This window comes from Giraffa tippelskirchi, chromosome 3 (assembly GCF_054371585.1).
Source record: "Giraffa tippelskirchi isolate mGirTip1 chromosome 3, T2T-mGirTip1v1.2.pri, whole genome shotgun sequence".
In the NCBI taxonomy this organism is placed as follows: domain Eukaryota; kingdom Metazoa; phylum Chordata; class Mammalia; order Artiodactyla; family Giraffidae; genus Giraffa; species Giraffa tippelskirchi.
This window is the reverse complement of record NC_137277.1, coordinates 10,991,922-11,018,367: the sequence shown is the minus strand read 5'-3', so window position 1 is coordinate 11,018,367 and position 26,446 is coordinate 10,991,922. Positions and strand designations below refer to the sequence as shown.

The window sequence follows — 26,446 nt, the reverse complement described above, 5'->3', positions numbered from 1 at the left end:
AGGGTTCCATACTTCCCTCCCAGAGATGGGGTGAGGAGGGGGGAGGGGAGGTCTGTCTCTCAGGGCACCCAAGTGCCTGGGTGCCAACCACTGAGATCTCTGGAGGTAAAAGCCCAGGTCCCTGCCTTGCTCTGGCAAGCCCCTGCCCCTCCTGGGGCTCAGGAAGCAAGGCCAGGCCCAGGAGTCCCGCTCAGTCCACACCGCCTGCCAGGCCCAGCTGGGCTCCTCTCCCACGCCCACACGATCTCTGGGCGCGAGCTCCCTCTGCACCCGGATAGCTTCGCCCCCAGGCCCCGCGGGAAACCGCATCCGATCAAATGAAGCCCTGGGCCGGGAAAGTGACCCTATCCGGTCGCGGGATGGGAGTAGGGGCAGAAGTTGTCGCGCCCCTCGCGCGGGTAATTCCTCTCGAGTCGCCTGCTGGCCTGAGGCGCAGACACGCGTGGGACAGTCATGGTCAGCCCCTCCCGCGGCCCGGGGCCGGGCCGTGAGCTTTAGCGGATCCCGGCGCTCGGTGGTGGGCGAGCGCGGCCCCCCGGGGCTGAAATCCCCGCACCGCCCCGGACAGAGTCGCGCGGAGCCCAGACCAGCCGCGTGCGAGCCGCGGGGTCCCTCTGGCGCCGGGAAGCGGAGGCCACTGGACGAGCAAGGGCCGCGCGGCTCGCAGTCCCGGGCTAGCGGAGGGCTCAAGGCTGAAGCAATAAAGACCCGTGACCTCGGGTAGCCCCAGGGATGAGAGGAGGCTGCGGAGAGGGAGGAGATCGTGGTTTATCAAACAGGTCTCAATAGACCTGGCTTCATTTCCTCAGCCGCGGGCAGAAGCCAGCCCCTGGAGCGTTCCAGTTGTTGGGCCATCGCTGAGCCCAGAGGAGGCGAATGAAGGGCTCGGGGTGTGGGGCGGGGGTTTCCGCCGGGCTGCCCCAACTGGGACTGTCTCTTTGGCTCGACCTGTCTCCTGCAGTCGGATCCCGGAATCTTGGCGCCTCCTCTGTACAGTGAGAGCTTGGAGCGGCGGCTTCGGAAGCGCCTTTGGCTCTGACCCGCAGGGGCTCAGGTCCTAATCGGGAGCCGGGAACCGGGCACCGGAAACCGGACGGGAAACTGGGAATCGAACCCCGCGGCGCCGCTGCCCAGAAAAAATGGCTTAAGTGTGTGGGTGGGTGAGTGGGGTGACTGTGAGTAACGTAAAATAGTGTGGAGCTCCTCAGGGGCGACGCCCCCCTCCCGAAGTCCGGGACCCCTCGCCACCCGCGGAGAAGTGGGCAGAGCTGGGGTGCATGGGATCCAGAAAGCGCAAGACACACGCGGACACACGCAGACATGGACACACGGATGCATTCCAACTAGCACACAGACACGCACACGTGCCTCATATCTCCGCTGTGGGAAGGCACTCGGGGAGCGCGGAAGGGTCCGCTTGCAGGGCCCCCTCGGAAGCGCGGCGCCTCCCCCTGGGGCTACAGGGAGCGTCCAGCCCGGGTGGCGCCGTCTGCCCGGAATCAGACCGGCTCGGATAGCAGGAAAGGCTTAATCCGCTAGGGACGCCTCCGAGAAGTGCCCGCCTGCCCCACCAGCACGATGTGTCGGCTATCATTCCCAGGAGATGTCGCCAGTTTCCAAAGCCTGGAGCCGGGGTGGTGGGGGTGCAGGAGAGCCGAGAGCGAGGTCATAGGGAAGCCCCGCGACCCGGGGTATGTAGCATCTTTACAACCCCATACGGTCATTGAAGAAACTTGGAGCGACCCCGCGATCCCGCTTTGGGACCTGAGGATGTAGCGAGGCTCTGCTCCCGGCTCCCCCCACCAGGCACACAGGTGTGGACGACCTGAGTCCTTGGGGACCCGGTCGAGGCCCAGCGGGGTGAGCCGCATTCTGTCCCTCGGGTCCGCCGTGGCCTTTCGTGTGCCCCAAGCCCCGTTGGAGATTTGGAGCAGCACGCAGGTGGCCCATCCAGAAGTCCGGGGCAGCGGCCCGGCCCACCCTACTCTCCACACCCCACTCCCTCCTCTCTCGGCGCCTTCGGGGAAGCGGCGCAGGCTGGGACGGGGGCGGGCTGGTAGAGGATGGTGCAAAAGATGCGGTGGCGCCGGGGTTTGGGGGGTAGTCTCCTCCACTGCGCGCCCCTGCGACCCCAGCAGCGCAGCAGGCCCGGGCCGCAGACAATTAAACCGGGATTCCTCCCCCGCTGACGTCGCCAGCGCCGTGGCCCCTCCCGCGGTGGCATAAAAGGCGCTGGCTCCGCAGCGCAGGCGGCAGTGGGGGCCGGACAGCGCGGTGGTGCGGACTGCGCGGCGGAGCAGCCAGCAGCGCGGCGCCCAGAGCGCGGGCCGCCCGCGGAGCCCCAGCCGAACAGAACTGGGCCCGGAGCGCCGGGTCCCAGCGCCCGCAGCCATGCCGGCCGGCCGCGCCGCGCGCACCTGTGCGCTGCTCGCCCTCTGCTTCTTGGGCAGTGGGGCCCAGGATTTCGGGCCGACGCGCTTCATCTGCACCTCGGTGCCCGTGGACGCCGACATGTGCGCCGCGTCCGTGGCCGCCGGCGGCGCCGAGGAGCTCCGGAGCAACGTGCTGCAGCTCCGAGAGACCGTGTTGCAGCAGAAGGAGACCATCCTGAGCCAGAAGGAGACCATCCGCGAGCTGACCACCAAGCTAGGTCGCTGCGAGAGCCAGAGCACCCTGGACGCGAGCGCAGGCGAGGCGCGGACGGGCGGCGGCCGCAAGCAGCCCGGCTCGAGCAAGAACACCATGGGCGACCTGTCTCGGACGCCGGCCGCTGAGACGCTCAGCCAACTCGGGCAAACTTTGCAGTCGCTCAAAACCCGCCTGGAGAACCTCGAGGTCCGCGCGCGCGACTGTTTCCCCTCCGGCTCGCGCGCCCCTCTGCCCTCCCCCACCTCCATTCCCGACCCTACCTGACACCCCCAACCCCGGTCTCGGCCGGGTGCGGATGCCTGGCTGAGGCCTCCCCAAGCCTGCGGGCCCCCGCGAACGGGCACTAGCCCGAGCTCCCTGCCAGGCCGCCCCCGCAGTCACCCTGAGGGGACCGCGCCACCGGCCTCCCGGCACGGTCCCTACTCCACGCGTAACGATATGGTTTTCCCCCCACCCTGCCCTTGCACCCCCGCAGCAGTACAGCCGGCTCAATACCTCCAGCCAGACCAACAGTCTCAAGGATCTGCTGCAGAGCAAGATCGATGACCTGGAGAGGCAGGTGCTGTCTCGGGTGAACACTCTGGAGGAGGGCAAAGGGGGCCCCAAAAACGACACCGAGGAAAGAGTCAAGATCGAAAGCGCCCTGACTTCCCTGCACCAGCGGATCAGCGAGCTCGAGAAAGGTAGTGGTCATGGGGTGGGTGGTGGGTGGGGCGGTCTTTGCATCCTATCTCAGCTCCCTGGACCAGTGGGACCTGGCCTCTGGCCCTGGCTTCCTGCATAGCTCAGGTCGGGAGTGTAGAAGCCCTGAGCTCCTCCACCATCTCTACCTCAGGTTCTCTAGCGGATGTTCCTGGCAGGGCTGGGGTGCCCTGGGCTTCGGACATCTCGGGAAACAGAGTGAGAAAGGGATTGCCTGGGGATCCCCCCCCTGCTCCCCCACCACACTCACACACTCACAGGAATTTTTCCAAGTCTGATCTGTTTAATCTTCAGCAACTTTGCACTAGAGCCATGGCTAGACCAAGTCCTGCCTGGCTAAGAAAGCCTAGCTCTAGCCAGTCCCTATCCCTAGCAGAGCACAGGCTGCAGCTGGGTCCTTCTGGTCCACGGAAGATCTGGGCCCTGAGCAGGCTTCCTCCCAGTTCCTTGGTGCCCCTGGCATCCTTTGGGGATTTCTGGGTACCCCCCTCCCCAGCCCTGAGCACACTCCTGTGGTTTTCTCTTCTGAATGACCCAAGCTCAGGCATCTTGCATGCTGCCCCGCTGTTTCAAGTCGCCATCTCCAAGTCCCAGTCTCACCCCGGGTGCACGGATGAGCTCGAGAGGCTCAGCCTTGAAGTCGCAGAAATCAAACAAGGTTGTAAAAGGGGAGGTTGTGGTGGGGGGGGATGCGAGGCTGGGAGCAGGGCCACGTGACCCTTCTCGGACTGCAAAGTGTGCCGGATGGATTTAAACAGTGCCATCTTAAGGCACGTTATGTAACTGAAAAACAGATCGGGGAAGGGAGGAGGGAGAAAGAAGGGGGAGATTGAGGAAATGAAGAGCACCCCATGGAGAGAGACCAGATCTGCTCCAAGGGTAGGGGGCTGCCAGCCTGAGACGGAAGGGGAACATGGCCAGCCCTGCTCTATTCCCTGACATCTGGCTTAGAGGAAGGGGGTGGGGTAGCTGACCCAGTAGGATGCCTTCTAGAAGTAATTCTTGGTCTAGAGGGCCAGTTTAGTGCTGGGCTCCCTGGCAGCACCCGGTGTACACCCTGGAGCTGGTGGGTGTGTGTTCCTGATTCTGGGCCCGGTGCCCATGCCCACTGCTGGGTTGGAATGTTTTGACTGGAATCAGTCACACCATGCCCAGGGCCATAGCCACAGTGTGTGTGCGAGTTGGAAGAGGGCAGACAAGCATTCCTTGGAGATGTTGCCGACAGACGGAGAGCTGGTGGCTGGGTATAAAGGGAGGCGATGGGGCCCAGAGTGTGATTTTTCAGGAAACACACCGGAAGCTCACCCTGAGAATGATTGGCATTGTCCTCAAAGCAGTCACCTTAGGGGAACCTGGCTCTAGGGCCACCTTTGGGCTCCCTGCTGTCCTGCCCTCTCTGCAGGGGCAGACAGAGCTGCTTGAAGAGACTCGGAGGGGACAGCTCTCCTTCCTGTGGGCTGGATGGGATTCTAGAAATAGCCTGAGTCCTCGGGATGAATTGGCCGGGTCAGATGTGTGACCAGGGGCTGCAGTGTATCCTGGCCTTGAGGGAAGTGTGACGGGCCCCAGGGGCCTGTTCTGAGCAGCAGCTAACATCCTGGAATCAGGTTGGGCTCCCAGAGGGGCTGCTCTGAGGGGAGCTGGCCTCTTTTCTGGTGAGGAGACCCCCTTCCTCTGCAGCCACACCTTCGAGAAAGCATTGCTTTACAGGGTGTGCCCTGACCTACTCCCTCCCCATGCCCACTGCCCAGATCAGGTGCAGATACTCAGAGCCCGGTGTGTATGGGCTCCCCCATTCCAACCTGTCCACGGGGGCCACCATGTGGGAGCCGGACCCGGAGTGCAGAGACTGTGGGCTAGCTCTTTCGTTCTGGCCCTGTGCCCTGGGGCAAAGTACTTGACCTCTCTGAGCTTCCTTTTCAGCATCTACAGAACAGAGAGGAGTCTGCTTTGTCTGCATCACAGAGGCTGGTTGGGGACAGGGGGGTTGGCAAGCCTGCTTCAGTCAGGGACCTGCGCTTTGTCAAGGTGCCGGTGTTGGTACTGTGTCCCTTCCTCTCCAGGTCAGAAGGACAACCGCCCTGGAGATAAGTTCCAGCTCACATTCCCACTGCGGACCAACTACATGTACGCCAAGGTGAAGAAGAGCCTGCCGGAGATGTACGCCTTCACAGTCTGCATGTGGCTCAAGTCCAGCGCGGCGCCAGGGGTGGGCACGCCCTTCTCCTATGCCGTGCCCGGCCAGGCCAACGAGCTGGTCCTCATTGAGTGGGGCAACAACCCCATGGAGATCCTCATCAACGACAAGGTAGAGCCCCCACACTTCCTTCTGGATTTGCAGGGCAGCAGGGTGAGGCCTCCGGGGCCCCAGTCCATGCCAGTGGCCGGGGCAGGTCTGGGTGGTATGAGATACACAGCCTCGGGTGCTACTGTGGCCCGGAGAGGAGAGCCTGCCAGGCAGGGCTGAGGGAGGGGCAGGGTGAGGATTGGGAGAAATGGGGAGGGGTACGCTTGCTATTCTCTGTGAACATGGGGAAGCTGGAACTCTCCCAGACAGAGGCCTCACGGGTGGGGGTGGTGGAGGAGGATCCAGGGGCCAATCCATCTGGCTGATCAAACCCTGACTCCCTCCCCCAGATGGCCTTGGAGCTGACTTTTCTCCCCCATATTTGGGAGACCATAGATGCTAGGGGTGGCGGTAAGGATGCTCCCAGAGAGTCCAAATCAATCCTGCTTAGCCCCCTGCCCCTGGCAGGAGGCCAGGTCTGCATGAGCCCTTGGGAGAGGGCACTCTTTCCCTCCAGGGAACCTGTCTCCATCTTGCCCACCCCCTCCATTTGCTGTGGGATTAGCTGCCATCTCTCCAAACTCCCTCCCAGCTTTGGTAGTTAATGTCTAAAACCTGGACTAAGAATTGGAGTCCAAGCCTTTGCTCTTGATGCCTTGCCCAGAGAGGGCTGTGCCTTTCTGGGGCCCCATGTCCCCAAGTTAAAAGGGTGTGAGGGTTCTTTTGTCAGCTGAAGCAGCCTCCCCGCCTGAAATGTTAGAGTGGGAGTGAAATTCCAGGTCAGGGGCTGCTCTGAGTGTTAAAAGGCATGGTGCCATCTCCCCTGGCATCTTTCAGAGTCTCTATAAAAAGGCTGGGCGGGTTTTAGACCCAGAGGATCTGGCAATTAGAGATGGAGCGTTGGAAGAGAGGAGAGGCCCAGAAAGCAGCAACGAAGTCAGCCTCTAGGGGTGGCTCATCAGAGGGCAGGTTTTGTGGACTGGCCCAGAGGGAGGAGGGTAAGTAGGAGTGAGGAGATTGCATATTCAGATCGATCTGGACAAAGCGTCCCATTTCCTTTATGACTCTGTGCTCTGTCAATGGATGGGCCTGACAGTCCCAAGGGGCAGGTGCTGCAAGAACTCAGTAACGGCTCTTGATATTTACTGTAAATACCTATGACTAGTAACTAGTTGAACTAGTAACTAGCGACGATCATTGATCCTGACGGTGCCCATTCCCATCATGTCCTGTATATCATTCTCCTGCCCAGGTGGCTAAGCTGCCCTTTGTAATCAATGACGGCAAGTGGCACCACATCTGTATCACCTGGACCACCCGGGACGGAGTCTGGGAAGCCTACCAGGATGGCACCCAGGGCGGCAACGGCGAGAACCTGGCACCCTATCACCCCATCAAGCCACAAGGCGTGCTGGTGCTGGGCCAGGAGCAGGTACAGGCTGTCGGGGGCAGGGACAGAGCAGAGCGGGGCTGGGTGCAGGGGGAGGAGCCCCAGAACCGGAGACTAGCGGGGAGAAAAGAGAGTGAGGGGTGTTGAGAAGGAGGGGGAGAAAGGTAGCAGGAAGCGAAGTGGGAGGGAGCTGGAGAGGGAAGTGGTTCCCCCGAGAAGTAGCCAAGGAAGCAAGTGATGCAGCAGTTTGGGCAAAGTCCCCGCTCTGAGTGGGTGCTTTCAGGAAAGGCAGGCAGGAGGGGGCTCTGTCTACAGGCTCTCAACAACTGCAGCAATGCTCTTTGGCACGGGAAGGCCAATCGTGCACTTAGTGATGCATAATTTATTTCCTGGAAGTGGTTTTTCTCCCATTGGGCACCCAGGAGGGAAAGGCAGGCAGGAGAGCCCCAGGTCTTCTGTTCTCGTTGGGCGGCTGTAGCTGGCAAAGAGTGACATTAGAGTTTCTTGGGGAGAGACAGGGAGTGTAGGGGAGGCCCCCAGGCCCTGCTCCCACAGTTGTCCATGGACCCAACTGACACCCTTCCTCACTGGGCACCTCTCAGGTGCCCCCAGGAGAAACTCTGCATCCAGAGCAGAGGAGGCCAGCATCACTGCTGTTCCTGAGCTCCCTGCAGGGGAGGGACTGATGCACAGCTGAGACAGATGTGCTCAGAGGTGGACGGAGAGCCATACCCCCTAGGGAGGCCCTCCTGATAGGCACCCACTGCTCTGACCCCCTCCACCTTCATCCTCTGCTTTTCTCTGAAGGACACTCTGGGTGGCGGGTTTGATGCCACCCAAGCGTTTGTGGGAGAGCTGGCCCATTTCAACATCTGGGACCGCAAGCTGACCCCAGGGGAGGTGTACAACCTGGCCACCTGCAGCACCAAGGCCCTTTCCGGCAACGTCATCGCCTGGGCCGAGTCCCACATCGAGATCTACGGCGGAGCCACCAAGTGGACATTCGAAGCCTGTCGCCAGATCAACTGAGGCCTGGGGCTGGGCTGAGCCTCCGGGTCCCCGGGTCCCTGGCCCCCGCCCACCTCCCCCTGCTTGTGCGGTGATGATCCGTCGTCTCTTCTTCTCTCCCTTTCCCCCAGGAATGACTCAAGGCCATCACCCTCGCACATGCGCACACGCACACAGCCTGGTTTCGTCCTCGTGCACGTGAAGCAGGCCCGGCTCCCATCTGTCGCAAGTGTCCCCACTTCTCTCTAGGAGCCCGCGCTGTTTCTCAGGCATGCCCCGTTCACCACCAACACTGGCGGCTGCAACATTTTGAAAAATGCACACGTAGGTGAGAGGACCTGTGTGTGAGTGTGACTGTGTGTGTGTGTGTCTACAAGGATCTGTCTCTCGGGGGAGGCCTTCTCTTTTAAAATGAGGTATTTCATTTCTTCTTTCTCTGTGGCTTTGGGAAGTCTCATGACTGGTCTCTGTACTTGCCAAATTTGGTGGCCGCCTGTGTGCCTTGGGGCTGGTGCAACTTCTCCTGCCATGCATTCATCTTTGTTTGCAAACCTTTTTCAGAGCGACATATCTCTACATGGATAGAATAAATATCTTTTAGCGCTTTGTTAAAGGCTAGGGACCTCTCCAAGGAGAATTTGTATTTTGTCGTAGAAGTAAATTCTCTCTGCAGGGTTGAAGGCAGACTGTGTCCTGAAATGGCACCACATGCTGGGAGGGGGCAGAGGAGGTGGCACCAGCCTCAGGAGCCAGGCATCTTGCTGTTGACCTCTGAGGACAGCACTGGGCCTGGGAGGCTGGCCTGCACACCCAGCGTAGCCAGCTCTGGCCCAGGATCCTATCTGTGGCCCTCAGCCTTCCCATCACCTCAAACTCCCCTCCAGTAGCCAGCTGGTGATCCCAAGAGAGGAGCATCCCACCCATCGCCCAGGAAGCCAGGACCTCTAGACCCTTCCCCTTGGCTTCTGGTAGTGGAGGACCTGAGGCTTCAGTGGGTCAGCTGGAGAGCAGACCTTTTAGACCAGGAAACCCACACTCTGATTGAGACCCAGCCACGTAAGGCCACTGGGACTTGAACCCAGCCAGTCAATGGGCCAGGTCTATGGTAACTCTGACAGCCATATTCTTTACCCAGGCTGAGGCAAGCCCAGAGACCTCTCCATGGAGAGCTAGGCATGGCCAGGCCAGGGCCTGAAACCCACTCCCCATCTTACAGAGTTCAAGTTCTGATGCACCCCCCAATCCGTCACCAGCTGGTGACATTGACACCCAATCAGTGTCCAGAAGCTTTGACATTTTTTCGCCCCATGAAAAACTAACGTGTGCGTCTCCTTCTAGTCCTTCCAAGGTGGGGAGAAAAGTGTGTGTGTGTGTGTGTGTGTGTGTGTGTGTAGTGTGTGCGCACGTGTGCATGCACATGTGTGTTGAATGAAAGAGAGAAGAAGAGCACTCAGACGGATCACGCCGGGGGGAGGGTGAGCTCCCTGCTTTGTTGCACCATCTGGGGGTCACACACCCAAGGGCCACCTAGACTCTATCACCAAGAGTCTAATTAGCAAAAGGCTGGCAAGTCTTTCTAGAAATTCTACTGCACTGCCTGGCTCATCTACAGCTGCAGACATTTCTTCAGCAGGAGCAGGTGTTCTGTCTTCTGTTTTTTCCAGAGGCACCTGTCTCCTTAAACGCAGGTCCGTGTTGTGTCGGAAACCTAGCGCATCTGTGTGTGTCTGTGTTGGTGTTTCTGTGTTGGTGTCTGCGTGGGTGTCTGCACGGTACCCAGTCACCATTCTGCAATGCATCACTCTTGTGCTGAGGGTGCGGTCCAGGCACCGAGCTGTGTGTTGTGGTTCAACAGTGGCTTTTTTCTGAGACCATTGTGCTTTGTCAGAGCCCATCCGGCTGTGGCACCTGTGGATCTGCAGGGATCTTCTATGTTTGCATGTTCCTCGGGGCGATGTGTCCCTCGCTTCCTCATTCTGGTGTGTGTTCCCCTGCCTGCATGAACTTCTCTGGTTCTGTGTTGTGTGCCCAGTGCCACCCGTTGTTCTGTGACCATCCATGTAGCTACTGAAAATGGCTGGGTAAGCAAGCCAAGGGTGTTGGAGGAGGTCATGGGAGAGATGGAGTCCCTCTCCCCCTCCCCACTCCCCAAACACACCAATAAGTATTTTTAACTGTAGGTTGAGAACAAGCCTAACATCGCCCGTGGTTGGGAGAGAGAGAGAGCTTGGAATCCCCCTCTAGACCAGATCAGCCCCACCCCTCACTTCAGCCATCTCGGAGCTGTAGGCAAGGCCCAGAGCGTGCTAGGTGCTCTCCTTCGGCACCTCCCACCAGCCCCTGCCGATCTAGCGATCTACCGGACCCCAGACCACCTTCTGCCCCAGTGGGCACGGTGGGAGCTGTCCGTTCAGGACCACAAGCCATCCTCTGCCCTAACTAGAGGTGGGCAGAGCACACCTGTGTCCCTTTGGCCTCCCCTCCCTGACCTGTTCACTCTCCTCGCCCCTCCCCTGACACACCCATGGTGCCAGGGACAGAAGCTGATGTTTAACTCCCTCTCCTGCCCCAACTGGAGCCTGTGCCAAGCCCCTGGCTCCCTCACTGTGTTAACACTTGGCACTTTGCCAGCCCCGAGAAAGGTAGATGACACAGCCACAAATCTAATCCACATAGTTTCCATCTACTCCTTAATCTGATTGATGTTCCCTCTTGCACTGAATAATACATGCCTATCTCAGGTAAGCCATTTTATAAAATAAGGAGATAAAAAAGCACTGTCGAGACAGTGTTTGCTTTTGCTGAGCTGGTGTCCCACGGCTCCCTGGGTGTCCGAGGCGGCAGAGCTACTGACAGAGGCTCTCCGGGCCCTCGGGGGCTTAGAGCCCACTTGAATCGTAAGCCTTCTTGCTTTTGATAACACAGTATTATTTCTCTTACTCTAGAAGAAAAAGTTTATTACCAAACAAGAGTATTTTTATGAAAGAAAAGGACAAACCTATAAATTAACTCAACCTATATTTCCCTTGAAAATACTTTTCAGGCTCCGCCAAAACGTAGAACTGAAAGCATGTATTTTGGAAGAAAGAGATACATTTTGTATGCTTTCTGTTCCTTTTGTAGATTCACAGTTTATTTTCTAAGACTGCAAAGATCACTTTGTCACCAGCCCTGGGACCTGAGACCAAGGGGGTGTCTTGTGGGGAGTGAAGGGGAAGGGAGAGGCTGGCATGAGGGTCACAGTTGTTCCAATGAGCTCCAGAGAGGGGCCACCTGTTCTCAAAGATGTGTTGGGGACTGGATGTACTCTGGTCCTTGATGGTGGCCCCTCTGTCTCAGAGCTGACTTGTCAAGTGGAATGAGTAGAGGACTTGATGATCAGTTCCAGCCCTGATAGAAGAAACTAGGGTTCTGAATCGTGAACATTAAGAAGATGGTATCCTTTGTAATCTTATGGCAACCAAAACGTGGCTTAAAGCAGTCATGGTTTCATCTCTTAAAACACAGTGTGTAAATTTATTCAACTAATGATGGGAAATGTATCACTTCCATGTACAGTGGACTTAAGTGCCATTTGTTGAAAGGGAACAAGTCATTGAGGAGGGAAAAAAAAGCCCAATACTTAGAGTCCCAATTTTGTCTTATTTGCCAAAAAAAAAAAAAATCAACAACGACAAAGCAAACCACCCCCTCTGGTTGATATTGTTATATTGTATATACTGTATAATAGGAAAGAGAATTGATGTATCTTACTTTTTCATTATTTGCTAACCAAAGCTGTACATTTTTCATATGATCCGCAGCCTTTTGGGTATCTAATGGGTCAAAACCATGGGACCTGCCACCTCCCATCAGCAGTTCTGGAAATGCACTATTTCTACTGGTATTCTTGCTTTTTTTTCATTTTCTTGCTGAAATGACATGAATTGTTGAGTTTATTTTTACACAGTAAAGAGTGAAGAAAGACTGTGGTCTCCTTGGAATATCTCTTCTTTCCTCAAGCTTGCAAATGTCACCTCAACCTACTGGGCGACCTCAGGGGCCCTCCCAGGATATGCCCGCCTGCCCATTGCCCTGTGCCCCTCAAAACTCCCGCAGTCACCTGGTGATAGTGGACATCAAGGGCGGGGAGGGGGCCTGCCCAAGTCACAGGTGTGGCCAACACCAAGGCAGAGAGCGGCGACGTGATTCTGCAACGTGTAGAGATCACACTGGGGCTTGGATTGCAGAGTATCTGCCCGTTCCTCACCTCATCTGCAGCCCTGCTCCCTCCTGAGCCAATGCACTGCCCAAAGTACACCTGGATACAGGTCCCAGGTGGCCTATGCTTGTCCTTCCCAAGCAGCCCTGCTCTCCTTTGTCACATCCCTGCTGACCCATCCTTAAGGTTCCCAGGCTGTTTCCCTGCACTCAAGCAAGACAGCATCCCCAGGTTCACATACAAGAAGACGGGTGATGTGGGAACCCCAGGCACTGAAAAGAACTCAGTTCCCTGGCCCCTCATGGACCAAGCTAGCCGCTGGATGGACATGGGGCTGTGGAGCTGTTCTCTTCTGTGGGATAAAATCAATGACCAGGAGTCAAAATAGCCTGTCTGGTTGATTGGTCTCCCCCATGCCCCAACACATATGCGTGTGCATGCACACACACTCTATCTCTCTCTCTCTGTCTCTCTCACACACACATATACACACATGCTGAGTTAACAGGTGGGACCTGGCCAGGACTCAGGAGCTGGAGTTTGGTGGGGTTTAAGTGAGCCGCCCATTGCCTGGAGTAGTATGGACGGAGAGGTTTGGCCTCAGAGCAGTTGACCACTCACCCTGTTGACTCTGCAGGAGGAACCCCAGTTGGGAGAGAGAAACCCCTGCCAGGCTGAAGACCCTGGGCCTGTTTTCTCCAGAGCTGCCCTTGGTGGGCAGTGTCCACCTGAAGGCTGCACACGTGTGGCCAGGCCCAGGGTTGTACTCAATTCCAGCAGCTCCAGCCGACACACCATTCGCGCAAGTGCATAGTTATGTCTGTAATAACATCATTCTTACATTTCTAATTTCTATGAAAGTGCTCATTCAAAACTTTGGTATTTTTACTATCATCAGAAACAAATAACTTTCCCCACTTCTCACACCTGATCTCAGCACATCAAGGACTGAATTTAGGGGCTGTGGAGCAGAGCACAGCAGCTCTATAGGGAGACAGTAAATGGGAGCCTGGGGCAGAGGGACACAGGCTCGGGATTTCAAAGCTGGAGAGTGTCTCCAAAGCCATTGATGCCAACAGCCCATTGGATGCATGAAAATGTTCTCAGCTTACACACTTTCAGTGATAGGGAACTCACTATCCATAGAGACAGTCTGGCCCACTTTCAAACAGCTCCAGCTGGGAGTTTTTCTTTTTTCTTTTCTATCTTTCATATTTCTTTTCTGTTGTGCCCAATTCCTTATACTGGGCTGCAGCTTCTATCCATCTGTTTGCACACATGGAGACAGCCTCCATGTTTCCTAGGGTCCAACCTTTGTGTCTCTCCTGCACCACCTGGCTGACCTGCTCTAGGGTCACACTCCTCCCACCCCAGAAGCCCCCCAAGGGCAGCAGAGTATAGACCAATCCCTGGAGGGTCCTTGCTCTAGGAAGCCGGGGCTTATGCATCAGCTGTGGGCCCCCCAGGGTAGGAGCATCACAATCCAAGGAGTTACAGCCTGCTCCATCTCCTTGTCTGCTCCCTGCAAGGCTCCCAGCTAATGGGCCTGTGCCAAGGAGCCCCCTCTCTGCAGACCTCCAAGGAGTACAAAGCCACCTGGCTCTGTGGAGTTAACTGCTCGCTGGAAACAGGAAATAGGAGAGAAGAAAAGCGGTGGCTGTGGGGAAGTTAGAAAGGTTCTGGAACTCTTTGGGAGGCCTGTGGTTCTGAGCTCAGGACTTGGCTTCTTTGTAGAAACCAGATGCCCTGTAGAAGAGACTGGAACGCTGAGCTCAGCCAACAAGGGGCCCTCTGGGGGGCTGGAGTCAGCCGGAACTGCTGCCTTGACCTTAGCAGAACTGCCTCCCTCCCACCCGGAACCCTCACTAGGAGATTCTTTCCCATTCACAGCCAGTGGTGCTCGCCTGGGCTCAGGCTCATCAGCTGGCTTTGCCAAGGGCCCAGGCCCTCAGGAGTCTCTGTGCTCCACCTCTGGAGGTGCCCTGGCAGTACTGCCAGCCTCCAGGGGCCATTGGTATCCACAGTGTGCATCACGCTTGGTGCCTGACTCATTCCTATGCTTTATCTCCCGTCATCCCAATGGCTACCCTGATGACAATGCCAAGTTTGCAGATGAGGAGCCAGTGGGGAGGCTGAGTGACCTGCTGAGCTCGTGAGTGGCAGGGTGGGCACTCAGACTGCAAATCACCTGTCTTTCCACACTAGCTATAGGTTCAGAATTCGTCTGCAGAGGTCAGCACCAGGGAGGCCACCCCTCGCAGAGGACCTAGTGCTGATCTGAGCCCGTGACCCTCTGACCAGATCTGCTCTTCCCTCGAACTTCACTGCTCCGTCATCATCCCTGACCCCCCAGGTTCTCACGCACTCACATGTGATGCATGTGGTAAGCCCCTGAGGTCTTGGACTCCCAAGATGCCCTTCCCCATGGAAGCAGAGCTTCCCTCCTCTCCTGATGTTCAAATAAATTGTTTCTAACAGTCTGATTGTTTCTAAAGCCTGACGTGCTGCATGCAGTCCATGGGGTGGCAAAGGGTCGGACACGACTGAATTGAACTGAACAGTCTGATCCTTAAAAACTGAAAATCACTTCATTTCGTGGTTTTCCCATGAAGCACACTTGGCATTTCCTGAGACTCACTCAAGGAGATGAACAGTGGTTTTCAAGGCCTTAGTTTTCCCTAGCATAGGAAGACAGGGTGGGACCAGGTGGTCTCTGCAGTCTCTTTGGACACTCCCTGGAGCCCAGGACCAATTTCTGGGGACCAGCAGGGCCCTCTCTGAAGGATGCCTGAGGTACTTGTTCCAAGACCCCAGCTCACATAGGGCACCTCTGCTCCCTGCCCCACCATTGGGCCAGCAGCCATGGGATCTGCCCTCAGCAGATTTTTCTTCAATGCTAATTATCCTTTCAGGGTCCTTCTTGTCCTCCCTCAAACATTCAGACTACATGAGTTCTTATTTCTGATCACTGTTGGTGGACCTGGGTGACACTGTCTCCCCAGAAGTTTCTCAGCTACCATATAAATCAGGGTACACATTGGTACTCGGGGCAGGGGCCACAAGTCCAGAGCCTCCTGCCATGACCTGGATTCAGCAGTCTCCCTTTGGGGGCAGGGGAAGAGAAGGGTATTGAGGAAATGGATAACCACAACTGAGCCTTTAGAAAAACAGACACACAGGAGATTGGCCAAGATGGCAGAGCAGAAGGACCCTGAGCTCACCTCCTCTCACAAGCACATCAAAATCACAGCTATTTGCAGAATAGCCATCGATGAAAAAGACCAGAACCTACCAGAAAAGATCTTCTACAACTAAAGACATAAAGAAGGAACCACACTGAGACTGGTAGAAAGGGCAGATCTTTGATTGAGTCAAGTCCCATAACCCTGGGTGGGGAACCCACAAACTGGCAAATAACTACAGTGTAGAGATACTCCCACAGGAGTGAGAGTTCTGAGCCCTGCATCAGGCTCCTCAGCCCAGGGGTCCTGAAACAGGAAAATGAGCCCCAGAGCCATTGGCCTTGAGAGCTGGCAGGACTTAATTTTGGGAGTCCCACAGGACTGTGGGGAAAAGAGACTTCACTCAAACGGTGTGCACAAAATCTCTCATGCTCCAGGATCCAGGGCAAAAGCAGTAATTTGATAGGAGCCTGGGCCAGACCTACTTGCTCATCGTGGGGAGCCTCTTGGAGATGCAGGGATGATGGGGGGTTGAGGAGTGTCTCACTTTGGGGACATATACACTGGCGACAGCCATTCTCCAGAGCTCCTTCTACCACATGGATGCTAATGCTGGTGAGCACCATTGTGTGGGATCCTCCCTCTAGCTCATCAGGGCCAAGACCTGGCCCTACCCAAGGGCCTGTATAGGTGCCAGAGCTGAGACACCTCAGGCCAAGCAACTAATTGGGTGGGAACACAGCCCCATCAAGGCAGACCAGATGCCTAAAGACCTCCTGAGCTCTCAGCCTCCCTTGGACACAGCCCTGCCCACCAGAGAGCCCAGAACTCAGCTCCACCCACCAGTGGACAGGCGCCAGACACAAGAAAATCACAGTCCCACAGCCTGCAGATACAGCCTGCCCATCAGCAGGCCCGACACTGCCCTGGAATCATCTGGGCCCCAGCCCTGCCCACTAGCAGACCAACACAAGCTTCAGGACACCCTGAACTCTGGACCCAACTGTGTCAGGCTATCCCCAACCCCCACCCCCAATCACTAATGGTGTGACACCAGCTCTGGAATCCCAGACTCCAGGTCTTGGCTCTGTTTGTTAGAGGCAGTACTAAGCCCAGGGTTAATACCTATCCTTATCAAATTATTCCAAAAAATTGCAAAGGAAAAGACACTTCTGAACTCATTCTATGAGGCCAGTATCACTCTGATACCAAAACTGGATAAACACATCACAAAAAAGAAAACTACAGACCAATAGTACTGATGAACATACATGTAAAAATCCTCAACAAAATATTAGCAAACTGAATCAAACAATACTTTTAAAAGGATCTTATATTATGATCAAGTGGATTCTAACCCAGTTATGCAAGATTTTTCAATATCAGCAAATCAATGTGATACACCACATTAAGAAATAGAAGAATAAAAACCATATGATCATCGGGATAGATGCATAAAAATCTTTTGACAAAATCCGACATCCATTTGTAATAAAAAAGACAACTCCAGAAAGTGGGGATAGAGGGAAAATGCCTCAATATAATAAAGGCCATATATGACAAATCAACATCAGCCAACATCATACTCAACAGTGAAAAGTTGAAAACATTTTCTCTAAGATCAGGAACAAGACAAGGATGCCCACCCTTATCACTTTTATTCCACATGCATTGGAAGTCCTAAGCATAGCAATCAGAGAAGAAAAATAAATAAAAGGAATCCAAACTGGAAAGGAAGAAGTAAAGCTTTCACTGTTCACAGATAAGTGTACGTAGAAAGCCCTAAAGATGCCACTAGAAAAGTACTAGACCTCATGAATGAATACAGTAAGATTATAGGATACAAAATTTATACACAGAAATCTGTTGCATTTGTATACACTAACAATGAACTATTAGGGAGAGAAATTAAGGAAACAATTTCATTTACCATTATATCAAAAAGAATAAGATACCTGGGAATAAAGTTACCTAAGGAGGTAAAAAACCTGTGCTTGGAAAGCCATTATAAGACACTGTTGAAAGAAATTGAAGACAACACAATCAGATGGAAAGAGGTATCAATACTATGTTCTTGGATTGGAAGAATCAATATTGTTAAAATGATCATACTACCCAAGGCAATCTACAGATTCAATGCAATCCCTAACAAGTTACCAATGATATTTTTTTCATAGAACAAGAGAAATAATTGTGAAATTTGTATGGAAACACAAAAGACTCTAAATTCCAAAAATAATCTTGCGAAAGAAGAACAGAGCAGGACGAATTACATTCCCTGACATCAGATTATACTACAAAGTTGCAGTAATCAAAAGAGAGTGGTACTGGTGCAAAAGAAGACATATGGATCAATGGAACAAGACAGAAGGTCCAGAAATAAACCCACACACGTGATTGATTAATCTACAACAAAGGAGTCAGGCACATACAATAGAGAAAAGACAGTCTCTTCAATAAGTGGTGCTGAGAAAAGACAGTCTCTTCAATAAGTGGTGCTGAGAAAACTAGACAGCTATATGTAAAAGACATAAGAACATTCTCTAACGCTATATGCAGAAATAAACACAGAATGGATTACAGACCTAAATGTAAGACCAGAATCCATAAAACTCCTAGAGGAAAACATAGGCAGAACACTCTTTGACATAAATTATAGCAACATTTTTTTTTTGGATCTGTCTCCTATGGCAAAGTAAATAAGGGCAAAAATAAACTAATTAAACTTAAAAGTTTTGCACGGTAAAGGAAATCATCCACAAAATGAAAAGACAATCTACTGACTGGGAGAAAATATTTGCAAATGGTATGACCAGTGAGAAGTTAATATCCAAAATATACAAATAGCTCATACAACTCAACATCAAAAAAAGAACCTGAAAAAAAATGGGCAGAAAATCTGAATTGACATTTTTCCAAAGTGCACGTGTAGATGGCCAACAGACACATGAAAAGATGCTCAAAATCTCTAATCATCAAAGAAGTGCATATCAAAACCACAATGAGATATCACTTCACATCTGTCAGAATGGCTATCATCAAAAAGAACACAGGGACTTCCCTGATGGTCCACTGGTTAAGACTCCTCATTTCCACTGCAGGGAGCATGGGTACCATCTCTTGTTAGGGAACTAAGGTTCTCACATGCTGTGTGGTACGTGGCCAAACAAACAAACAAACACACACACAAATAATAAATGTTGACAAGGAATGGAGAAAATGGAACCCTCTTACACTGTTGGTAGGAATGTAAATTGGTGTAGCCACTGTGGAAAACAGTATGGAAGTCTCTCAAAAACTAAAAACTAAAAATAGAACTACTATAAAAAGTAGAGTGTCAGTTGCTTAGTCAGGTCCTCTCTTTGTGACTCCAAGGACTATAGACCCCCAGGCTCCTCTGTCCATGGAATTCTCCAGGCAAGAATACTAGAGTGGGTAGCCACTCCCTTCTCCAGGTGATCTTCCTAACCCAGGGATCAAACTCAGGTCTCCCACATTACAGGCAGATTCTTTACTGTCTGAACCACCAGGAAAGCCCCAGCAATTCCACTCCTGGGTATACATAAAAAAAAAAAAAAAAAAAAAAACAACCCTTAAACTAATTAGAAAAGATGTGCACTCACAACAGCATTATTTACAATTGCTAAGATAAGACACGGAAGCAATCTAAGTGTTCATCAACAGATGAATGGATAAAGAAGATGTGGCATATACTATACACACACAGACACACAGACACTGGAATATGTATATGTATATATATATATAATGGAATACTACTCAGCTGTAAAAATGAATGAAATCTTGTCATTTGCAACAACATCAGTGGACCTGGAGGGCATTATGCAAGTGAAATAAGTCAGAGAAAGACAAATACTGTATGATAGCACTTATATGTGGAATCTAAAAGATACAATAAACTAATGAATATAACAAAAAAGAAGCAGACCCACAGATACAGGGAACAAACTAGAGGTTACTGTGGGGAAGGGGTAGGGGTAAGGGTACAACAAGAGTAGGGAATTAAGAGGTACAACCACCATATACAAAATAAGCTACAAGGATATATTGCACAGCACAAGGAATACAGCCAATATTTGATAATATCTATAAATGTCTGTTGTGTTAGTCTCACAGTAGTGTCTGATTCTTTGGCACCCCATGAACAGAGGAGCCTGGCAGGCTGCAGTCCATGGGATTCTCCAGGCAAGAATACTGGAGTGGGTTGCCATGCCCTCCTCCAGGGGATCTTCCCAACCCAGGGATCGAACCTGGGTCTCCTGCATTGCAGGCAGATTCTTTACCATTTGAGCCACCTTTAATTGTGAATCGCTATACTGTACACCTGTAACTTATATAATATTGTACCTCAACTATGCTTAAGTTTAAAAAAATGGGAAAAAAAAGAAAAACATACATTCATTCATTCATTCACTTATTGAGTACCTATTTCCTGAGCACCTACCATGAGCAAGCACCTGGGGCAGGTGCCCAGTGGGTGGTCTGTGGGCAGAAGAAGGCTCAGCTCAGGCACCTGGACCAGCTCCAGGCTCAGAAACAACGAAGGCAAATGGTGGGGGAGGATGGGGGAGAGTGAGGAGAGCGGGTGTGAGTTTGCATGCTTGTGTGCCTATAAGGCATTGCCAAGGAAGCCGTCTGTCCGCTGTTTGATTTCTGTGCTTCTCAATTCAGGCCAAGGTGGGGGGCCATCTGCTAAAGTGGGCACAGAGAAAACATTTTCGCTGTGCAGAAAATTGGCTTCTGAGGAGAGGCTGTGTGCTCAGCACAGAAACAGCCTGCAGAGGAGACGCTGGAGGCAGCGGGCAGGGCTGGGGTGCAGGGATGGAGGCTCCGCTCGCGTGATCTCGCTTGGGGCTGGGGAGATGCCTGTGCTCCTGCCCCATCCTTGCGAGGGCCCAGGTCCAGATGGTCAGTGTCTCTAAGACATCAACCCCCTTCCTGAAACTTAGGGGTCTTTGCATGGGACTTGCATAGGGGGAGGGCTCCACTCCTTTTTAATAGCTTTATTAAGGCATAATTCACATAGCATAAAATTTACTCATTTAAAGAATATGACTCAACGGCTTTTGGTATATTACATTACTAATTTTTAAAAATTGTGGTAAATAAATATATGCAACATAAAATGTACTGTCTTAACTGTACAACTCATTGATGTTGTTATATTCACAGCATTGTGAAACTGTCACCACTATTTCTAAAACTTTTTCATCTACCCAAACAGGAACTTACCCATGAAACACTGACTGCCTCCCTCCTCTCCCAATCCCCAGTAAGCTGCACTCTACTTTCTGTCTCTATGAACTGACCTATCTTAGGTACCTCATATAAATGAATCATACAGTATTCGTCCTTTTGTGTCAGGCTTCTCAGCATGTTTTCAAGGTTCATCCATCTTGCAGGGTGGGTCACAATGCCATTCCTTTACAGCTGAATAATATTCCATTGCAGTGATAGACCACCTTTATTTATCCGTTCGTCTGTTGATGGGCCCTTGGGTCCATCTTTGGGCTACTGTGAATAGTGCTGCTAAGAATATGGGTGTGCAAGCATCTGCTTTAGTCCTTCCTTTCAACCCTTTTGGGTATATACCTAGGAGTAGAATCATATGGTAATTCTATATATAGGTTTTGAGGAACTACCACAGTTTTCTCCAGTGGCTGCACCATTTTACATTCCTACCAACAGTGTACTAGGTTCCAACATCTCCACCCACATTTGTTATTCCTGCTGTTGTTATTTGATGGTTGTCATCCTAATGGGTAAGGACTTCCCTGTAGCTCAAACGGTAAAGAATCTGCCTGCGATGCAGGAGACCAGAGTTCGATCCCCGAGTTGGGAAGATTCTCTGGAGAAAGGAATGGCAATCCACTCCAGCATTCTTGCCTGGAGAATTCCATGGACAGAGAAGCCTGGTAGGCTACAGTTCATGGGGTCTCAAAGAGTCAAACACAGCTGAGCGGCTAACACACACACACACACACACACACACACACACACACATCCTAATGGGTATGAGGTGCTATCTTACATGGGTTTGATTTGCACTTCCCTAATGATTAGTGATATCATATCATATCACAAAATACTCATGGTATATTGATTTTCATGTGCTTATGGCCATTTGTGCATCTTCTTTTCAAAATGTCCATTCAAACCCTTTGGCCATTTTAATATTAGGTGTTTGTTTTTTTATTGTTGAGTTTTAGAAATTTTGTATATATTACTGATATTCATCCATTATTGGATATATGACTTGTGAATATTTTCTCACATTCTGTGGTTTGTCTTTTCACTCTCTTGATAGTATCCTTTGATACACAAAAGTTTTTTATTTTGATGAAGTCCAATTTATATTTTTTTCATTGTCTGTGCTTTTAGTGTCATATTCAATAAATAATTTGCTAGGCTAATGCTACTCGTTTTTATTCCCCAGCCCCATGTAAATTAGTCCTCCCTGTGATGCTGTCTGACTGCATCCATATCACCTTGGCAGTGCCAGCCACATCTGATTGGTCTGCACAGCTCCACAGCTCCCCAACGCAGAACCCGGGCAAGCAGAGGTCGGGTCTGTTTCCTTCCTCCTAGAAGACCCTTCTGGCTAGAGCATTCTTGGCTCTGGGCTTTGCTCTTCAGAATTCTGGTTCTCTAAGAATCACAGAATGTTAGCACAGATGTAGAAAGAAGAAGAAAAAACAACAGAAATGCTCTTTGAAATAAGGACTGGTTGTTTTCATGCACCAGTGGAACTGGTACTTGTCACACACTGGCTTGACTCGGTTTAGGAAAATATCCCAGGGGCTTTTGTTGGTCTGGAAGGTGGACTCACACTCTCCCCTGCCTTCAAGGGTTCAGGCAGGAAGAAAAAGGTGAAGGGAGCTGCTTGCACAGCAGCAAAAGGGACTGTGGTTTTTATAGACATCCTGGGAGGGAAGAGGTAAGAACAATCTGTGGAACAGAGTACTGGGGAAAAAAAAGAGACGAAGTGGTGAAAGGCCAGGCAGGGAAGCCCAGTTGGCCAGAAATGTCCGCGTTGTCATCTGTAGCAAGTTGCTCCATCACTCAAACACCAGTGAATGTCTGCTTCCAGAAAGGTAAATGAAGCTCTGCACAAAGAAGTTGGGTGGTGTCTAGTGTTGACCCCTTATCGAGTGTGAGGCAGAAGCAGGAAACATGAAGGCAGAAAAACATGAGGACCCTCATGGGACCCTGAGTTTTCCACCTTATACGGATGGGAGCTGTGCTAGGGTGAGTTGTGTCCTGCTGAAATTCATATCCACTCAGAACTTGTGAATGTGAACTTACTTGGAAATATGGTCTTTGCAGGTGTCAAGCTAAGGTACAGTCATACTGGATTAAAGGGGGCCTTCATTCAAAGCCTGGGAAATTTGGTCAAAAACACAGGGACATAGTGAGAAGGTCAAGTGAGGACAGGGCAGAGACTGGATGATGCTCCACAAGCCAAGGATTGCCGGCAGCCACCAGAAGCTGGAGAGGGGCCTAGAGCGAATTCTGTCTCAGAACCTCCAAAAGGAACCTGCTGACACCATGATTTCAGACTTCCAGTCTCCAGACCGAGGGAATTAATTTCTATTGTTTGAAGCTTCCCAGCCTGCAGCATCCTATTATGGCAGCCTAAGACAACTCACGGAGAAGGCAATGGCACCCCACTCCAGTACTCTTGCCTGGAAAATCCCATGGACGGAGGAGCCTGGTAGGCTACAGTCCATGGGGTTGCACAGAGTTGGACACGACTGAAGCGATTTAGCAGCAGCAGCAGCAAGATAACTCAGACAGTAAAGAATCTGCCTGCAATGCAGGAGACCCGAGTTCAATCCCTGGGTTGGGAAGATCCTCTGGAGAAGGGAATGGCAACCCACTCCAGTATTCTTGCCTAGAGAATTCCATGGACAGAGGGGCCTGGCAGGCTACAATCTGTGGGGTCACAAAGAGTTGGACACAACTGAGCAACTAGCACTCCTACTAAGAAATGAATGGTGGGGCTAACATCCTTCTATTTTAAAAGCCAAGGAAAGGGAGGCTCTAAGGTTGGAGGACTGGGAACATCAGGAGCTCACCTTGGCTGGTGTGGGGTCCTAGCCTTCAGCTGAAGGAGCCAGAGCAGCTTTGGGCAGAGGGCAGGCCAAGCCTCGGAGCTCCAGTTCCTTTGCTCTTTAAGGCTCAGGGGGTCATCAGACTGTTCGCATCTGGCAGCTCAAAGGGGAGGCTGAGAAGCCATCTGGTCAAAGCAGCTTCTGTACGTCACACACTCACCACGGCCAGTTTGGGTCTCTTAGTGCTGCAGCTTCCCTGGTGGCTCAGATGGTAAAGTGCCTGCCTGCAATGAGGGAGACCTGGGTTGGATTCCGGGGTCAGGAAGAACCCCTGGAGAAGGAAATGGCAACCCACTCCAGTACTCTTGCCTAGAAAATTCCATGGATGGAGGAGCCTGGCTCCTACCAAGGCTACAGTCCATGGGGTCCCAAAGAGTTGGACACGACTGAGCGACTTCACTTTCACTTTTCACTTTCTTTCAATGCTCCAGCACAGACAGCAGTGCAGAATGGGGTCACCAACACCGGAAAACACCCAAGTGCTTTGGGAGGACAAGACTGCCCCTGGGGAACTGCCCAGCACTGTGACACTCTGGCATGTGACCAGACTCTCCCTGTTGTGGATTTGGTGGCAACCTCGGGAGAGGAGCCAGAGATAAGGAGGGGAAGAGAGGATGAAGGATTCCCTTAGTGGAAGGAAAGGAGATGGTGAGAACCCAAAGTAGGATAAAGGGACAGAGAGTGAGGTGGGGCAGGGGAGGGTCCCTGGGCAGAGAGACCAGGCAGAGGGCCTGAAGGAGCAGCAGCATGGTGGGAGAGAGCAAGAGCTGGGGTCGGGGAGGGGCAGGTCACACAGGGGCTTGAGAAGGAGAAAAGCAGCTCGCCTCGATGATGTGCAGAAAATTTCATAGCTCAACGAAGTCTCTGTTATCAGACACGGCCAAGATGGAGGGTGACAGAAACAAGAGGCCTCTGCAGTCATCTCCGAACACAGACAGAACATGGACTCTGTCCAGATCTAAAAATGGCCCTCAGGCCCCCTTTCCTTGCTGACTGGAGTGGGTTCACCAATTTTAGCCTAAACTTTGCTAAAGTTCTCCTGCCTTCTAGACACAAATTACTAAGATACCCTATCATGGCATCACCCCTGATCCCTATGAGCACCCCCAGCTCCCCAGAGTGTGCTGTTGCCCTCACTCAATTCCACTGCAGGTGTGCTCTAGGGGTCCTCGGACAGGAGGGAACTGACCCCTCACACACCAAGGAAAGAACTGTGAGTTTACTCTGAATCATATGGGAAGCCACTGCATGGTTTTAAGAGGAGAAGTGTGACGTGATTTTCAAAAGAAATGTCCTAAAGACCCATCAGGAGGTTCTCTGTGGACTGTGAGTGATGGCATATGGAGCAGGGTTCCCTGTGGCTACTTGGTGTGGGAGGGGGCTTTTTCCACCTGCAGGGTGGGAAGAAGTGACAGTGTGAACACATGGACAGCCTCTGTGTCCTACAACCACCTTCTAAGGAGCTTCTGAGAAAAGAACTTCACTGAAGTGAGCTAGACTGGGCTGTTTGCATCAGCTTCAGGCAGCCGAGGAGACAAGCATCCTAGTGGACAGTGCATAGGTGCCTAACCACCCCCTTTCTGAGCCACCACACTCAAGACAGCATATAAGACAGAGTTTGTGGAGGGAATTCCCCAGTGGCCCAGCAGTTAAGACTCCATGCTTTCACTGCCAAATGCCTGAGTTTGATCCCTGGTCAGGGAACTAAAGAGAGGCAAAAAAAAAAAAAAACACAAGAGTTTGTGGAAAAGACAAGATCAATCCACACTGGCAGGTACCAAGAAGGCAGGACATAAGGCTCTACACAAATGTCCGATGTTTCGATCAGGATATATGGTGATGTCATTCCCATGACCCTGTGTGTGCTCAGCTAGGAGGGCTAAGGGGCCAGACTTGTGAATAACTGGCTCCCAGGTTAGAAAGAGAGCTCAGAGGTAGGAGACATATCTGCCTCCCCTGTCCCAGTACACACATGTATTGCTTCCAACTTTTACCTTGGAGGGTGGGCTAGCTAAGGGGGTTCTTTCAGAGTGCCAGGATACAACATGTCTCCTTGTCTGATGAAACCATGTGGGATGTGTATGTGTGGGTGGGTGAGTGGGGGGTCCTCCTTCAGTGAATCCATGGTCCAAAAGCATGATTAGTGGTCCCCAGGGATGGCAGAGGCAAAGTGTTGGCATTTTGCTTGCTTGCTTTTGCTGCCTCCTCATCTGACCGGGCTGTTTCTCCAGGCTATTTCTCTGAGGACTCTCACACCTGGAGGATGGAGCCCTTGGCTAGGCCTGCTTGCCTGAGCTTCCCTCCCTGGATTGGTGGATTCCTCAAGCCCCATCTTGACTCTGTCTCCCATGATAGGACCCCTAGCCTAGAAGGCAGATCTTGGGACTGACTGTAGAAATGACCACGGAGCATGGAGGGCTCACTGTCACTTCTAGAACTCCCTCTGTATCAGGAAGGCTCAGGGAACCAGTGCCTACATTGGTATCAGCTGTATCAGTGTATGTGTGTGCCCTTGAGTCCTTGTGTGTGTGTGTGTTGGGGAAGAAACAGGGATACTAGGGAGGGAAAACCCTTCAATCACATCAGGAGTCTCCTTTCCCACATATAAGGGTCCATGGGGGCACTGCAGCACATGAGTAGAATTTTATTTGGGAAAAAAAAATGTGTATACAATAGATTGGGAAAAAAAGCCTAGAAGGAAATATTTTGAAATGTCAGCAGTGGTTATATCTTGCGGTGGGATCAAGGATTTTTATACTTTCATGTTTTACACCAAACATGTGTTGGTTATGTAATTTAAATTTTATTTATTTATTTTTAAACCAAATTCTCCAGCCAACTGTGCTTTTTTCCCAGTTGCAGTAACTTTCCTTTGAGTTAGATTTGGTTCTG

General features: G+C 52.1%; 2 protein-coding genes across 2 annotated transcripts in view; one reads left to right on the top strand and one right to left on the bottom strand.

Annotated features, from left to right (window-relative positions):
• The window catches only part of ENDOV (endonuclease V), an 88,710-nt gene that overhangs the window by 31,077 nt on the left and 31,187 nt on the right, over window positions 1-26,446 (bottom strand). The gene's annotated exons all lie outside the window — the stretch shown is intronic.
• NPTX1 (neuronal pentraxin 1) lies at window positions 2,244-12,000 on the top strand. Its single transcript, XM_081575783.1, has 5 exons — window positions 2,244-2,835; window positions 3,125-3,332; window positions 5,415-5,659; window positions 6,891-7,070; window positions 7,836-12,000. Exons 1-5 carry the CDS (start codon window positions 2,392-2,394, stop codon window positions 8,055-8,057), a joined length of 1,299 nt encoding a protein of 432 aa, XP_081431909.1. The 5' UTR covers window positions 2,244-2,391; the 3' UTR covers window positions 8,058-12,000.

What these genes read in the sequence shown, in the direction of transcription:
- NPTX1 (XM_081575783.1), top strand. Translation starts at nt 2,392, where the DNA reads ATGCCGGCCGGCCGCGCCGCGCGCACCTGTGCGCTGCTCGCCCTCTGC. An exon ending in GATCAGCGAGCTCGAGAAAG is followed by an intron (nt 3,333 to 5,414) that starts GTAGTGGTCATG and finishes CTTCCTCTCCAG; the next exon opens with GTCAGAAGGACAACCGCCCT. An exon ending in AGATCCTCATCAACGACAAG is followed by an intron (nt 5,660 to 6,890) that starts GTAGAGCCCCCA and finishes TCTCCTGCCCAG; the next exon opens with GTGGCTAAGCTGCCCTTTGT.